Here is an 18,589-nt window from a genome sequence, read left to right as displayed (position 1 = left end):
AATTTTCCTTTAATACATTTCATCTTATTTTTAGAAAATGTCAGGCTCCGAGTAATTAGATGGAAGTATCAATTATCCATGTGTGTCATCACTGAAGCAAATGTGACCATTGATGGAAAGGGAGCTGAGAAAAATAAAGAGAACAAAAACATACTCATTTATCGTAACAACAATGCCCGAGAGATAATTGGGCAGCAGTCTCAGTAGCTTTTCTGGCCCTGCAATTGCTTGGCTTTCTCGCTCTGACAAGCTCCTGATAGACCCAGTGGGATGGAGGGTCACCTGTACACTGTTTGGGAGACTGTTCTCTAGTTAACAGAGGGAACCAGTCAAAAGAGAAGTACAGAGGCAGAAACCATAATGCGACAATCAGGAACCATCATGCAACAAATTGCCTCCCAGTTTGGTATAATGTTTCGGTTGAAACATTTTCCATCTCCAGCAATTTCTCTCAAGCTCGAGCACTGTTGCCACCCTAACAAGCTCTCAACTTGCCTCAACTTTTGAGTAGTTTTCGACAAAGGTCTCTCACTAGCAGTATTGATGTTTTTTCTGGGGGCATTGTTATCAGTTCAATCCCAACCAGCCAACCCGCTTCCACACAAACCTTGTACAATGCCACTGTATATAGACCAACCGTGTTGAATGTGACTTCAGGGGATGCACAGAAGCTTGAGAAATATAAAGACAACTTGGAACTTTGATCATCTTCAGCTATGTTAAGGGAAAAATAGAAATTCCACAGTTATTTAAAATGTTGGTGCCAGGTCCACTGTGATACTTAAAAAAAAGAAGTAAAAATAGGTCTGAGTTGAAATTTCCTAAAGGCTTCTCATTTACACAATAAAAGTCTGGCACCCCAGAATGAGGTCAGTCAAAGGAAAAAAGGGAGTCAGTCCTGTTTTTCATGTGAACAGAAGGGAAAACGCAATTGGGGAAACAGAAAGGAATATAGAGAGGAAAACTAAGAGTGGAGGAATAAACATGGAGCGAAACAATTTGGCTGCCTGTCTTATACCCGGTCCTCACAGAAATATCAGTGTACTGTGAAATTCTCTCCTCCAGCTTCCCGCTGCTGCCATATACACGCACAGCAGGTTGCAGTACCACACAAATGCAAACCGTGGAAGAGCACTACACTCACAGACATTCACTCAACGGCTGAACATACAGTACATGCAAAATGACTTTAAAAAAAACCTATTGTACATACAGCAGATGCTTTACTTTTTTTTTTTTTTTTTTTACAAGGCAGCACTGTTGAGACTGAGTCCATTCATAGGGAACATACTATTGTCATGAAAAATAAATGTAATTTCCACCAAGTAGTGCAATTTGCTTTATTGTGCTTTTGGGCCAAAAATATCCACTTTTTAGGAACCCTTTTGTATATCTGTGGAAGGTGGACCCTGACACACTTTTGGCCATTGATTGGTCAAACTGTCTTCTTTCAAATTGCAATAGAATGAATTGAATAGCAAGAACACTTTCTACACACCCCTCTGTGGAAATGTAACACTGATCACTAGTGATCAGTATTTACCTGATCCGAACAATACCATGCTGAATTGTACTTCTTTGTGAGAATATGAATTTAAGTACATGGCAAATGTCAGTCTGATGATTCTATTTTCCATCCATCCATTTTCTTAACCGCTTGTCCTCACAAGGGTCGCAGGAGGCACTGGAGCCTATCCCAGCTGTCTTCGGGCAGTAGGCGGGGTACACCCTGAACTGAGTTTTTTTTCACAGTTTTTTTTTCTCACTAAAAAACACCAGACAGGCAAAGTGCTGGTTGTAATATACTTTATTTTCAGAAAATCAGCACAGAGTTCAAGGTAAATACTGCAGGGTCAATCAACTGATTTGGGTTCATTTTGTCATCAGCACACATGACAGCTGACATATGTCTGCCACTAAGAAAAATAGATTTGAGGAATTTATTCCTGGTGGCTATAGTTGCAAACAGTGATTACCAATCACGATACCAGTTACAAATCACACTCTTTCCTTAGCAGAACTATGATAAAAGCCCTGAACAAGTTAGTCACAAAGCCTTTTTAGGTTGTTGATAGGTTCTAATCCTCATAGCACAAATTTAACCAAACTGCACAGCAAAATCGCCAGTGTTAGATGAACACTGAGAATGTTAAATCTAACACGAGAAAAGTGTTGTATGTCTCCACACCAATGAGTGTAAATCTGACTTGTTACTTTTTTCACACTTAACCAGTCTTCCACCAACACTTTATATAGTATTTAAAATTTACACTGGTAAACACTGAGTAGTATTGAAAGTAACATTTAATTTCTGCCAAACTACACTTAAATCTGGTGTTCAAACTCTTGAGTGTATTGCACTAGTGTCAGTGTTAAAAATTTAACTCAAAATACACTTTACTCTGGTATTTCGCTTATTTAGTGTTTTTTCTCCTTACAAGGCCCTCAAAGCGTTTTACATTTTGACATTTTGGCAACTGGAGGTTCAGTATCTTGCTCAAGGATACTTTGACAGTCAACACTACCCTCGGATCGTCCCCACGCTTTCAAGGTTGGGAGATGACCACTCTACCACTGAGGCACGCCACCCCAATAACAGCAAGTGGATGTATCGCTAACGAAATGTCAGCAGCATGCTGGAAGATTGGAAAGTTTCCCCACCACCAGAAATGAGGGTGTGGTCAATCTAACACTCAAGGTAGTGCTATTCAGGTTACACCCAACATCTACACCAACATTCAAGAAAATGTACTTTTACAGTGTAACTTTTATCATAACAGTGTTAAAATAACACTGCTTACTGCATATTTGATCGAACAATGGAAATTTAACACTGACCGGTTTGCTGTGTGTGTTCATGCAGTTATTGAAGATGGGATAATTTCAGAACACCAATTTGTATACCACACCTACAAATTTATAAATTATTTTAACACCTTTAAAACCTTTCTGAAATAGAATAAGGTACTCTCAGACTACATTTATTTATAATCTCAATTACAAGAGGGCATGGCTGTCACCAAAAAAAAGTAAAATGTAAAAAGGATATAGCAGTGACAACACCGCAGAGAGTCATAAATGACACTGCACTGACAGAATGACAAAGGTATCTAAGAGATGTGGAAGATTTACAGTATGAGGCCGAAGGGGAATATTTACAAAAGCGTTGTTTGTATGGTGATAGAAATGAAGGGCAGAGGACTTAATTTTGACAGTCAGTCAAACCATTGAGGTTTGAGAGAGTGCAAGAGTGATAGAGAGCGAGAGAGAGCGAGAGTGAGTGAGAGGATGAGAGGGAAAGAGAGAGCGAGAGAGAGAGGAGGATAGGGAGAGAGATAGAGAGAGAGAACAAAAGAGAGTGAGAGCGAGAGAGAGCGAGGAGGAGAGGGAGAGAGAGAGAGAGCTATCACGGGCATCATGTACAAAGACTTGCATGGCTTTAATACTGAAACATGGTGTATGGCCAAATCCAGAACATTTTGCACGCAAAAAAGATCCAGATATATAAACCTGTGCATACGCATGAATCTAAGCCCTTTCATTTTGTACATCTCCCATTAATGTTGAAATGTTGGCGTACCAGACCCCTCCCTCTCCACTACCCATAAATATGCAAATTACAATAAACAGGGTTTGCCGGTGGGAATAATCACTCTGCATGATCAGATAATCACATTATCAAGCCATGAGTCATCAATGAAAAAAAGGGGAACTACACAAAATATGAGCTGGAGATGTAGGTATAGAAATCTGAGGCCCAAAAAACTATTGTTTTTGGCACGTTGTCCTCTGGAGTCAACAACTGTGAGGAAAATCTTGTGGCCTATGTCAGACACCGGCGATAGTGGATGAATGCACATGTTAAAGCGGCATCAGTTGATCAGTGATCGCAATCACCAACAATTATATAATTGAATACACCCGATATATCATTCATTTTCACACTTACATACTGCGTATACTGCTGCGCACATACTGTACGCAGGTTGGAAGCCTAAATCGCCTAAATAAATATGGTAACTTGCATCCATATTGAGGCAACTTGAATTCTAAATAATATTTCCCACAGTTTCAGACTTAAAGTGTCCAACTGGGACAAGAGATGCTTTTATAATTTCTACCAATTCTACTATCTACTACCAATGCAGTAGTAAGCCCCAAGACTTATAAACAAACTTTGATGGTGTTCCCCTTTAAGACACAATGTAGGCCATGAGACCCATGCGTCTTTCAACATGTCTGTCTTGAGAGGCGATTGTATAACTTCTGTAGGTCTCTTGCGATACGTGTTTGTCTCTATGTTTTATTATTCAGCTCCACGAATGGAACTTTACAATGTCCGTGCAGATTCCACTAACCCTTGCTACTAAATCAAGAAGTCATCAGTGGTGAAAATCATTTCATGAGGGTTGTAACTAAGTAAAAGAGCGTGTCACCTACCTGTAGGCGATCCCTCGAGCACCTCTCCAGTGTAGCGCCTCTCTTTGAATATGGGCCGGTTGTCATTCTGATCGATGACAGTGATGACAAGTATCACCGGTCCCTCAACGAGGTTTCCATTTAGGTCTGTGGTAGACACCTCCAGCTATGGGGGAAAAATACACTTTTAATACTTGTTCAATAAAATATCATTAAAAGTCACCTTTCTTCTGATAAACATATCAGATAACTTTTTCCAGCCAACAATCAAAACGATTCCTTGATTTATAGCGCTGCATTGAGATACTTTATTCATTTTGTACCTGGCACCATTAGGTCAGATAAAGTTGATGATTTGCAATTATGTATGCCAGTTCCTGCAGGAGATAAGTCTGCTGCTGATAAACTTATAGCTTGTTAGACTGCTGTGAGGTTCTGGCTATCAACACAATTCTTGATTCTTTTGCCACTGGACCGTTATAATTTAGTCACCAGTTTGATCAAATTACTTAATTATTGTTTTTCATTGAAAGGATCGAAACCATGTTGTAATCTTTAATCAGACTCATTTGATTTGCATGTTAAAAAAAAAAGAAGTAACGTGGCCTTTTTCCAGCTCAGAAAAATTACAAGGATCAGATCAATGAAGTGAAACATGGTGTGATTCTAATCCTTGCTTTTGTGACCTCAAGTCTGGATTATTACAATGTTCTATTTTAGGTTTCCCAAAATATCACAGTCTGCATTTTATCCAGAATGTGGCAGCTCATGTTTTAAATTGGTTGGTCATCAATGCATATCACCCCTGGATTGGCCTTGCTTCACTCGCCCCCGGTTCAGCTTAAAGCAGATTTTAATGTGCTTTTGAAACCTATAACATTGTAAATGGTCTGGCAACCATAGCCCATAGTATGTGACAAAACTAGAGGATATGTATGCTCCTACACGGCCACTGCACTCGGCCGTCTTATTGTTCCTAAAGTGAGAAAGAAACATTCGGTGAGCAAGCCGTTTCCTACCAAGTGCCGATAATGTACATTGTGCATTGATTGTCTCTTGACATTAGGCAGGCTTGACTTTCTTTGTATTTAGAGTAATCAAACAAAAACAATGTGCTGATTTTTGTATGTAGATGAGAGTACAATTAAGTCAGGTCAAGTCAAGTCAATTTTATTTGCATAGTCCTTAATCACAAAAGAGTCTCAAAGGGCTTCACAAGCCCACAATTGACAAAGATTAGTGACATTTCCTGATGTTTTTTAAATTTATTTATTTTTCACTACATCCCACTTACAAGAAACAAAAAAAGTATTAACAATAATAGATGAAAAACAACAAGAACCGACAATGCAAAAATCCGCTGATCTAAACACCATTACACAATTAAAGTGTAGTCTATCCAAAGGCATTTGTGCAATTCATTTTTTTTAAATCAATTCTTCAAAAATGCCTTAAATTGATGATAACCGAAATGTTGCGGTGATGTGTGGTCAAATGAGGCAAAGCTTCAGTTGCTTGTGGTGGGTAAAAAAAGTACATACATAGTAATTGCTACATAATTTTTGCCATTTAAGTTTTATGGTCTGTTTTAAATTGAATTTCTTTTTTAATTTAATAATGTCCATGATGTCATTATTAAAATTGCTAAATTTCTGCATTTCCCGTTCAAATACGTGTGAGATGGGAAGGCCTTAACCTCAAAATCATGAGAAGAGAAGCGTAAGCACTGTTCAACAGCACCATATATTGGTAAAATGACAGTAATAAAACAGTGGGGGCTCTCTGGAAATGCTTGTTCTGTCTCTCTTCACGTCTCCAAAATAATGTTTTCAGAAACTTGCGCATCCTGATTTTCCATAGTCATGCGAATGTATTTAATGTTTGTGTGTTACATACGTTTTGCTGATAAAAGCATCAGGGGAGGCATTGTGATAGGCCTTTTTGGAGTGACTTTGGTTTCCACACTGAATGAGAGCACATGTTGTTGCCATTCTTCTTCTATGCATCCACCTAACTGCTAGATTGCTGAGGTTCTTTAGGTCTTTTTTCATAGACGTGCGCTCGGCGTAAAAACTGGCACATCTAGTTTACTGTGTTTGAGAATTTGGCAGGCTGAGGCACGGGCCCACACCCAGTGTCTTCTGTTACATTCTGTTACTGTTTTTTGTAATAACTATCATTGCTGTAGTTGAACCCTTCATGTCAGAAGCTGTATCAAAGCATTCTGTGTGTTCTAGCATAAAAAATAAAAAAAAACATTAAAGAAAAACTTATAAATATGTTTTAGGGAGTGCAGGACAAGGTATTAAAAACGTATTTATAGGTTGTTGTGTTTGAATGAGTTAAAGGGAATGAAAGGAGCCACTTCCATTGGTCGGGAATCAAGTTGACTGTTAACCCACAACAGTGCAAATACCCATTTCTACCAATTACTTTATGACAAAACATGTGTGCAAAAAGATTGCTGATATCATGATTATATTGTCTTGCCTTGCCTTGTCTTTAAAGGCAAATACAGTTCATTACTCTGATTGCCTCATAAATTTCTAAATATTTCTAATCATGCCCCAACTGCTCTGGAAATCACCACACAAAGCCATGTTGGGATATCAACTGTACACTTATATTTAAAGTTCATAGTGTTACCTATGTTTTGTGTGCACAGAATAACTTTGCAGCAGAAAAAGCAACAACAAATGTAATGTATTTCAATGGGTTAAAATTAATCACCTTGGGGGGATCGAGTTTAAGATTTATTGTAGAATGATAATTTCACAGTTTGAATCCAGACTTTGTGACGACCTTTTGGCTATAAAATATACTTCAAATTTAGGGTATGCCAAATCATACCTTCTACAATATTATTATTTTGGGTGATGAACATTTGAATTATAAATTGAAACTGTAGGGATGTAATGACATAATCCGTAACATCTTACGTCATGTTGTCAATTTGGACATACACGCGTTGTTTGCTACTGCATAATGTCAGAGCATGAGCTGCCAGTTCTGTTGCATCTTCTGCCTCAAAAGAGGATTTAGTGATTTAAGTGGGAGCTAACTTTGTTGTGTGGAGGTTGTTTGGAGGAAAAAAAGAAATCAACACATTTGCCTGCGATGTGCAAAGCTTGACGCCACAAACTGACTGCTACCAAATCATTGATGACAGTTTTTATTTGCCTCTACAACACGAGGATCAATCACACAAGATAAAATAATGGGCTTTCTTGACTTGAGCACAAACAGGTATGGCTGTCTTCTAAAGGTTAGGTTTTTATTTGTATTTATTCATTAAGCTTTAAGCAATTATGTTTATATGTTTATGTTTATAAGATCTCAGAGGGAAACACTACCTGGCCAGTTTTTTTCTCTCCCTCTCCATTTCAAGCATACTTATACACTTATACAGTTGTGCTATATTTGCACTTTGTTTGTATTTCAATTGGGGGAAAATGCAATAAAAATGCTATTATTACAAAAGCACCAATCACAAATATATTGTTCAGTAATTATTACCAATATCGTCAAAAATATTGGCGCCACAAATTTCCTTGAAATATTGCACTCTAAAAATAGCTGGGACCAACATAACCAAATTCCACCAATCCTCTACTAACTCAAGAAAGGGGTCTTTTAGTGAAAAACAATTCATAAATATTGGTGAGATCCTCTACTTGGGTCAAAAAATGTGGTCATTTTATATAAAACAACCCTGAAAGTTGGGGTTTTAAATTGACCCATAAAATGGATCGGTCCATTTTTTTATCCATAATTGAGTTACTTTTGACCCAACTGTTTTTAGAGTGTGTGATATAATTTTTATTCTATATTGCCCACCCCTACTTAAAAAAGATCATTATTAAAAATCATGGGCAATCCTGTTGAAGCTTTAAATATCAATCCATCCATTTTTGGAACCGCTTATTCTTCACAAGAGGATGCTGGAGCCTGTCCCAGCTGTCTTCGGGCAGTCGGCGGGGTACACCCTGAATTGATTGCCAGCCAATCGCAGGGCACACATGGACGAACAACCGTTCACAATCACAACTACAGACAATTTAGATACAAATTGATTTAATAAACCTACCATGGATGTTTTTTTGGAATGTGGGAGGAAATCTGAGTACCCGGATAAATACCACGCAGGCACAAAGAGAAAATGCAAATCCACCAAGGAAGGTCGGAGCATGGAATCGAACTCTCTGCACTGGGTAGTCATCCACCATGCTGCGGGACTTAAATAATGGGCAGATTTTTCAAGTGTATTCATAAATATGCTAAATATTTGGGCCACACACTTCTTTATAATGCAAGGGTTCTGAATAATAGGTGCAATTTTTCTAAGAATACTTCTTTAAAAGGCATTGGGAAACAGCATTACTTCATACAGAATGTATTGTGTCGTAATTCTCCTAATCTTCATCAGGGCATAGTATCATGGACATAAAAATCACTGCCTTGACATAATTCTGTGTGCTTATTAAATATACTACTACATGCAGTATCATGATACATACTACAGTAATACTGTTGCTCTGCTAACTGATCCAATCTTCCCCATATCAAAGCTATTACATATGTGTTTAACAAGTTAAAGAAAAAACACGCATAAACAATCTCCCACTTACCAAAACGACCATTGAAAACTCAGCTCCAAGCTCTAACTGACACAAAGAGAAACGAGCACATTTTTCAGCTGTTTTAAATCTGCTTCCATTTAGTTACAGATGGATTTTAGAGTGCTGTTACTAGTCCACAAATCACTAAATGGTTTAGGCCTGGAGGACCTCACTGATGGGTTTAAAGGTAATAAACCAAGTACGACTGTTATACAAGTCGATCGATTGACTCAGGCCAGCTAATTGTGGCCTGAGTACGAACTAAACTGTGAACTTGATGGTGAAGTGTAATTTACGGACTAACATTTTCTATTAACTTCAAAGACAAATCTACTGGCACATTTGCAGTTTTCAAATGCAGAGTCCACTCAGTAACCCATTGTTACACATTTTCTACATGCAATATAGATGCTATAGAATATGAATATTTGCACATTCAAAATATCTTACCAGCGTGGCAATGTTGTGCATGGTAAGCTGTGTCGTATCTTCCTATTGACCTTTTGCATGCTACGCCACAGCCTTGACGACGGATGGCAAAATAACCACTTGCATCAATTAAAACCATTGAATCTCATTAAGTGTATAGTCCTGTATCTCATTTTATAGTCGATTATCTTCTAAAATGGTCATTTCTTGCTGTGCGGTAGCTTGTACGCAAGAGTGTAAACCAAACTTAGCTTTTTAATCACGTACCTGTTGATGAAGATAGAAGACGACGATGGATTGCAAGTGAAAGGACCGGTAGCCCTCAAAGTATTCACGGATTCACGGTGATCATTTTTTACGGGGTTAAGTAGATCGCTGCTCATATATTTTACTAGCAAACATACACTAACATAGATTGTAACAGAGGTGTTGAATTATAACAACGTGTTTCAAATCACATTAACGAGCCAGATAACTACCATCCAATCCAACTGCACACAGTAGTTCCATATGATTTCAATAAAGGACGGAATGCGTAAAAAAAAAAAAAAGTTCCCCTGGTGTGAGTGTAGCATCTCGTTCCGGGGACAAAGCCAGCGACAAAAAACTGGTACGCGTCCAGGCTTTTTAAGCTTTTAAATCAGCTCCAGTGTAAGGGGATATGATGTTGAGTACAAACCCAATTCCCAAAAAGTTGTGACACTAGACAAATTGTGAATAAAAACTGAATGCAATTCTGTGGAAGTGCCAAATTTCAATATTTTATTCAGAATACAACATGACAGGTCAAAAGTTTTAAACTGAGAAAATATAATTTTAAGGGAAAAATATGTCGATTGTAAATTTCATGGTGCCAACAAATCTAAAAAAAAAAGTTGGGACAGGTAGCAATAAGAGGCTGGAAAAGTCAATTGCACTTGCAAAAACAGCTGGAAGACCAGTAACACGATAATGCCAGACCACATGCAGTACCAATTACAACATCATGGCTGCGTAGGAAAAGGATCCGGGTATTGAAATGGCCAACCTGCAGTTCACTTCTTTCAATTAGAAAGAGCACATTTGGTGCATCATAAAGGGGAAGGTGCAACAAAGAAAGCCCAAGACAATTGTACAGTTAGAGAGACGTGTGTTAGACAAGAATGGGGCAGCATTCCTATTTCTAAACTTGAGAAACTTGTCTCCTCGATCCCCAGACGTTTGCAAACTGTTGTAAAAAGAAGAGGGGATGCCTCACAGTGGTGAAAAAGGCCTTGTCCCAACTTTTTGGAGATTTTTTGACACCATGGAATTTAAAATCAACATAGTTTTCCCTTAAAATGATACATTTTCTCAGTTGAAATTTTTGACCTGTTCTCTATGTTTTATTCTGAATAAAATATAAAAATTTGGCACTTCCACATAATTGCATTCAGTTTGTATTCACGATTTGTATAGTGTCCCAACTTTTTGGGAATTGGGTTTGTACATGCATTACAGTAGAGCATTTAATAAATGTTTATATATGACATTCAGAATATTTGTTCATGTCAAACTATCAGGGTCTTTTTTTTCATTTTAAATTATGATAGTCATTAACTTATTAGAAAAAGAGGAGGATAAGAGTGTGCAGTGGATCAAAAGATGTTGAAGACATCCTCATAACATTAAATGTTGAAAATTCTCAGTTGAAACTTTTGACCTGTTCTCTGTTTTATTCTGAATAAAATATAAAAATTTGGCACTTCCACATAATTGCATTCAATTTTTATTCACAATTTGTATAGTGTCCCAACTTTTTGAGAATTCGATTTTTACTACTTTAGCTTTTGCTGGATATATCAGCCATAGAAAATTAAATGTTTTTCAAAATAGCTCTTCAATTGTTTATTAATTTAATTAATAATTAATTAATTTAACAACTCACTAAATATATATTCCCACTTTGCATTGACTCTGTGTAAATGTGCTTCACATTGCTCTTCAGATATTTGCCAACGCTTCTTCACATTAATTTAATTTTTGCTGGTGGTCAAGATCATCAAAACCCGGGGGCTGTCACCCTCCCACAGTCCCACCTTATTCAAACCTCCTACAGATACACTGCTGTGCAGCAACCAACCAGATAACATGATTAAACAGTAACCTGCAAAATAAGCCTATTCACCTACTGCCAGGTTATGTATCTTGGCTTTGGAGCAGGCCATCACTTTGAGCTATGCAAGCCCTCATCTCATCATCTGCTTAAGTGGCTGATGGCCATACTCTCTCTGGATGGTCTCAAAAGAAATAGGAATGAGAGTTGCTTTTGCATTGCAAAAATCTGTTGTCTACTAAAATTGGTCAATTTTCTGTACTTTTGCTCGATTTTCACATTAAACATGATAACGATTGCCGTCTTTCATGATATTGAATCCCCCCCTAAAAAAGAATATTGGATAGGCATCCTTCAAAAGCCAGATACAGCCTAATCAAAGTGTGTGTATTTTTAGAACGTTTTAAAAATAATAATAATAATAATTTATGCAATATAACACTCTAAAATGTCCCTTTGGTGTAATTGTGACTGTAAATTGTTATTTTTCTATGTGTGTTCTGTGATTGGCTGGCAACCAGTTCAGGATGCCCGTAGTCGGCTCCAGTACACCCGTGACCCTCGTGAAGTGGTTTGGAAAATGAAATGAAATATGCATTATCTCAAAATCTAGATCTAATCCGGAAACTAATGTCATTTTCATATTCAGCAACATTAAAATACATTTAAACTAAAAAATCGATTCAGCAATATATCACAAAATTACAGCGCGCAATTCTCGAATCGATTCAATATGCGGCCGAACCGATTTTTAAAACATACATTTTTGGGGGGAATATCTAACAAAATTGTCGTACTTAGGGTTAGGATTTACACATTAAGCATGGAAGAATGTTATATTAATGGAACATTAAGCCTTAATATTTTATTTCAGTGCCGTTCAAACATGAAACAGACTGCAACCTGAATTTTCAGATAAATAAATACATTTTCATACAAATCTTGCAGTGTACATGTACAAGTTTACTGATTAGTATTTTCTAAATTTGAGTAAAAAAAATCGCAATAATCAATTTATAGATTCGTATCGGGATTAATCGGAATTTAATTGAATCGTGACCTATGAATCGTGATACGAATCGCCAGGTACTAGGCAATTCACACTCCTAATTTAAACCATTAAAACTTTCTTGGTAAAATTTTGTGTAGTAATTTTTCCCTTTGTGATTACAAATATTACATAATCCATGTATATATATATATATATATATATATATATATATATATATATATATATATATATATATATATATATATATATATATATATATATATATATATCCATATAGCTTTTCAAAGAGTAAAACTACAGAGAACAGAGCAGAGTAAGAGACAGGTTTTTACCATCCCACTCAGCAACCCTATCAGTGCCAGACAAAAGATGATGCTGTGCCTTAAAAGAGATACCTTGGTACCATGATGCACCAGGGAAGCCTTCGTGTCAATTCCAATATCCTTGCAAGAGGGATTATTTTTATTTTTATCTTGCCATCTGAAAGAAAGAGCCCTGCTTTTTCTATCTTTTCAATTCTTATGTACTTCTTAGTCTTTTATTCAAGAACTCCATCCACACCCCCACCCCCCTTAATGGCTATTTTTATCTGAGTTGACAATTCGTTGGCGTCTTTGAATGAATGATTTTAGATAAGGATCTCTGAGATAAGACTGAGAAAGACATCTGTGCACAAAACAATCGATCTTAAGAAGCAATCTTTTGCTAATGAGCACATGAAGATTTTTACATAATTTACATCACTGTAATATTCTTTCTGACATTTAAACGGGTTTTAAACGATAAACACAAACTTTAAAAGTATAAATGAGATCACAGAGGCATACAGTACACTTTTATAATTAAAGATTTAGAACTGGCTGAGAAGACACGGGTTACATAAACAGCTAGTATTTCATCTTCATAGCACCAATTCTCATTATGTATATCTGATTTTGGTTTACGACTAGTCATACAGCGTTTCGAGGTTACAATGGCACATAATTAACTAATAATGTGCAAGAAGGCACACTCAGTTAGAGCTGTATTTACTGTTTTTAATTTGATTGTTAATTTCTCTTTATCAAGTCAGCACATTAATTGTTTTACATTGTTATACATTTCAATGTAAAACATTGCTGTAGTGTTGTTGAAGAGATTGTGAATGCTGTGGGAACATGCTTTATGTTCCTATATACAGTTGCAAAATAAGAAAAACATCAGCAAGGTTTCACATGGATAATGTTCAGGGTTTCCTTCAGAAAACTTGGTAAACCTGGAGGTCAGGGACGGATTGGGAACAAAATTAGACCCGGGGGGTATTGGGTGTTGGTGGATGGGGTTGGTTTGATGCTTAGTGATGCTTAGCCCGTGGGGGGCACGAAAAGCCTCTTGGCCTGCCAGGCTTATAAAACACTGGGGGAAACCCTGATGTTGATGTTCATGTTTATGTTTAACATGTACTAAATATACACCATAGAGTAGTGGTTAGAACATCTGTCCGGTCTCGGGTTTGGATCTGGGGCAAGGGTGTGTAAACTTGGTCCCCGAGGGCCGGAGTCCTGCAGGTTTCGGAGGTTTCCCTCTTTCAACACAAGCTGATTCCAATCAACAACATCGTTATCATGCTTATGCAGAGCTTGCTGATGAGTTGACCATATACCAGCAGTATTGGAGAAGGGAAACACCCAAAACCTGCAGGACTCAGGCCCTCGAGGACCGAGTTTGCCCACCACCGATCTAGGGTCATACCCTTATGTGTGGATGCACAAACATGAATGGTAGGTTAATTGAAGACTATAAATTGCCCATTGGTGTAAGTGTGAATGGTTGCTTGTTTGGTTTCCAGTAATTCCAAATCAGGGTCCATGACCCTAATGAGGGAAGTGAGATATAAATTGCACCCTGTGTTATTAGCTGTTTAATAGCAGTTCTTTGTGGTGTTTTATTTTTCCTTTTTATAAAGTACCTTCCTAAGAAAGAACAAAATACAAGAAAACAAAAACATTAATTTACCATAAACACAGACTGTATTATTATTAATTGTTCACTTTCCTGGAGGTGCACTGTAAAGAAAATCTAATCTTCCTTTTCAACAAGTCCTCCAACAGAATACAACCATAAGGGTCATTTGACCATGCATTAAAATATGACCAAGTGTTACGTTTTGTAGTTTAGCGACCTCCATCTTCCATGTAAATAGCGAAAAAATAGTCAAGTGAACCATAAGTAAAAAATGAATGGGACTCTAACCCGCGTTGTCTGGTCGAAGACGAACGTCTATCTTACTGACCTAACAGGCCTGTAATTACTGCTGCTTTTTAGTGTTGACAAATGTCAATTCGTTGTCACGGGAACTATACTTTGTGGTCAGCTCTGTGGCCTAGTGGTAGAGTGTCCACCCTAAGACCGGAAGGTTGTGGGTTCAGTCCCTGGCCGGGTCATACCAAAGACTATAAAAATGGGACCCATTTGCCTCCCTGCTTGACACTCAGCATTAAGGGCTGGAATTGGGGGTTAGGGATTCGGGTTGCTGCTGCTCACCGCTCCCTCAGGGGATGGGTCAAATGCGGTAAAATAATTTTGCCCCACTTAGGTGGGTGTGACAATCAGTGGTACTTTAACTTTAGTATTAGGCTTTCAGTGACTTTGTACATGTTACGTCTTTATATGGGACACTAATGGGGTTAGTAAGAGGCTCAGTGAGTTTGTAGTATGATTGATGTTACAAAACACATAGTCAATACGTAAATAATTAGGCCTACTGGCCTGTTAAGCTTAACTACACTTATGGTTAATTTTACCATTTTTTCGCATTTTACATGGACAATAGGGGTAGCTAAACTACAATACGTAACACTTAGTCGTAATTTGGTGCATTACAAAACGACCTATGTGGTCATATTAATAGGCTGGGTGCCTCTTCCTTTTTGTGACCAAAGCAGGGAAGTGAGAAGTAAAAAAAGGAAAGGGGAGCTCTTTCTCCTGCTCACTCTCTAAACAGCAGAAGTAGGGTACTGCAGGGTGAAACACCAACTGCTGATAATAGCTGAGCCATAGAAGTTTTTGGGGAGGTGATGAGTAATACACACTTAGGCGCTCCCGCCAAGGTTTCACAGGGATCTTAAGAAAACGACTGGGAGACAAAGCCCCATTGAATTCTCCACAGCAAAAAGTGGAGAGGGTGGCTACTTCAATGCCTCAGTGGGAGATGAACGCCAAGTAAAACGGAAAACGAGTCAATGACAGTGGAGTGCAATGGAAAGACGTCTATATACATAATCCTTTTCAGTTTCCATTCTTGTTCTTCTTGAATTGAATATGAATGGAATCATATTAAAATGTTGTTAAAAATGACTTATGGTAAGCTATGCTTAAATCTACCTACTTTGGTTTGTAATACTGACGTTTACATTTGTCACTGCCAACAACCACGAGTTATGGCACAATCTGGAGAAGTCGATTTTGTTCTAGAACTTGAATAGCAGTTGGGATTGGTTAATGCCTTGCTCAAAGGGTTTCCAAATATTGAAGCAAAATCTTCTCATTTTAGGGACAGGATTACGGACGGAAAAAAACAACACAATATATTTGTTTTTGTAATGATCACCTGAAGTTCCAAGTTCTTGATGCATTCTTGTGACAAACAGGTCAGTAAGAAAGGAGGCCACACCCACAAAGAAACAAGTTTAAATGGATCTGCAAAAGTGTTTTTTTCCCTACATTTCATCCAAATGGAACCAGTGTTTTTTGGAGCCTGACAATTTCATTCCAATATATTTTTTTAAACTGGGTCCCATTGTGGATGAATCCCAAATCTGTGCTCTCGGGTTTCCCTGTGTACAACATGTGCGATTTTCCTGAAACAATGACATGGTGGTCGAGTTCTTGCATGACCGTGCACGAACCCAGCCAACATTAAATACACCAATGGTGCAATACTTTGTTTCATTCTTACTGCAGAAAAATCTGAGCACGAAATGGCTTTTCCAGCAAAATCGCCGCGCAAATGCAGTCCACGCTCTTCTTCCCCGCTTTACATTCACCGGCAATGTTGTGAGTTTGTTTACATGACACAATTTATTTTTCTCTTGTTTTTGGGGACTTCCTGTGGCAGAGTTACAGCTACACAGGCCTGGCATATTTTTCATTTCATTGTTTTTGTGTGAACACACACATTTCTTTAAAAAAATCAGGGCCAAATCCAGTAAGAATGCATTGTGTCCATAAAATACTCAAAATAAATATATAATATAATATAAATAATTAATACTTTATTACTTAATACTTAATTTGCAGTTTGCTCACTCTTAATGTCCTATTCACAAAGGATGTTGTTCTAATTATATACCAGTGCAAACCCACCCACAAAGTTTTTGTAGGCCTACATCACAACTCTCCCCATGGTGAATGGCACCCTAGGCATAGTGAGTAGTCTGCGTGTATAGGGAAGTGGGCGCCGGGCGGCTGTTTGGCAAGACAATGCCTTCTCTGTGTGCCAATCACTGCTGCCATGGACAGACTTCCACTGATAGCGCCAAGTTGACACCAGCTTCCAGTAGATGTTATTTGCGTTAACAGCAAAACGGCAAACGGCATGTGGCAACTTAGTTAGTGAATTAGACATTGTTTATCAATGAGTCTCATTTGCATACAGATGAGCAATTATAGAGCCAAATAAATACATATTACCTCGTTTAAATATGCGCAAATACCACCGGAGCAAGGAGCAACTCTAAAATGTGGCGACTTTACAAAGCCTCTTGGTTTTTGTCAAACACTAGCGACAATTCTAGTGACTTTTTCTGGTAGACAAAGTATTTAAGTCAGTAAGTTATTTTGAGAAGTGATGGCCTATTTCAAAGACAAAATTAAAAACAAACCCACAGAAGAAAGTTCATTTGTAGTTCTAAGCATATTAAAAGTGTTTTTTTTACTCACATTTTGCCTCTCCCATGACGTTAGTCCTCTCTCCTACATCGTCCATTACAATTACATGCAAGTTGCCAATTATCCAAATTAGGCAATGACGTCATTTAGCGACTTCTAGCGACTTTTAGGACAGCCAATGGCTACTTTTCTTACAGGGGAGTTGGCATATTGAAGAGAGGCATTTTGCCTGGCTTCGCAGTTAGTAACCCATATGACCTTCTGCGCGTGCTTTGTGGATTAGACACTCCCGGATTGCTCCATTTATACCAGTTAGCGCAGTGCAAAAGTCACACAAAGTGGATTCGGCCCTCAGTGTTTGCGAAACCGTTTCCATTTCATTGTGGACATGGCCTGAGTCAGAGACTCTCTTTTTACTCACACGCAAATTTTCCCACATCACTAACAAGTATTCTGGATTATTTGTAATACTCAACAGGGAAATACGGTATTTCGTAAAGCATGCCTTTATGTATCTTTAAACTGAAAATGTAAATATTTTTCTACATTGTTTTACACAAGAGCTCAAGTATGCTTCTATTGTTATAATTGACTCGAGTGAACTCGTCGAATAAAGTATGCGTCAAAAAGGTTGATGTTTATTGACTACAATGGGGAAAGAGCAATCCTATTAAATACTGTATCTACAGTATATTTCATTAACATTCCGCACACTGCTCCAACTCAGGAAATGCAGTTCAACAGATCATCACTTTTCACCCTGTAGGACAGTCTTATGATTATTTATGCCCAAGGTCTGATTCTCTGCATGCTGATCTCAGCCCCATTCTCCCATCCTTTTTGGCTTTGTTGAAATTCAACACATCTCCTATTGATGCAACCGGGACAGAATGATATTTGAAATACTATGCACCCAAAGTCTAATACGTATACTTAGTTCAGTGTGTGTGTGTGTGTCTGTGTGTGTGTGTACCATTGCACCCTTTGCTTTTGGTTCCACAGTGATAATGTGAGAGTGATATAGAGTGTGCAGTGGAACAGTTTAAGTGTATTTGTGCATAACTGATTGGAAGAGGTGCAATGCAAGGGAAGTATCTTCCTCTCATACTCTGTTGTTGCCAAGTAGAATTTTCAGCTAAAATCAAATTTAGAAATATAAATTCCTAT

The 18,589-nt window shown here is 37.9% G+C and overlaps 1 protein-coding gene across 1 annotated transcript in view; it reads right to left on the bottom strand.

Moving 5' to 3' along the window:
• cdh13 (cadherin 13, H-cadherin (heart)) overlaps positions 1–18,589 on the bottom strand; it is a 436,422-nt gene that overhangs the window by 184,019 nt on the left and 233,814 nt on the right. Inside the window, exon 7 of the mRNA XM_077567730.1 lies at positions 4,441–4,585. Within this exon, the coding sequence (XP_077423856.1) occupies positions 4,441–4,585 (145 nt within the window). The remainder of the gene's footprint in view (positions 1–4,440; positions 4,586–18,589) is intronic.

Source organism: Vanacampus margaritifer, chromosome 6, assembly GCF_051991255.1.
Source record: "Vanacampus margaritifer isolate UIUO_Vmar chromosome 6, RoL_Vmar_1.0, whole genome shotgun sequence".
Taxonomy (NCBI): domain Eukaryota; kingdom Metazoa; phylum Chordata; class Actinopteri; order Syngnathiformes; family Syngnathidae; genus Vanacampus; species Vanacampus margaritifer.
The sequence above is the reverse complement of the archived record's forward strand: the minus strand, read 5'-3'. Positions and strand labels throughout refer to the sequence as shown.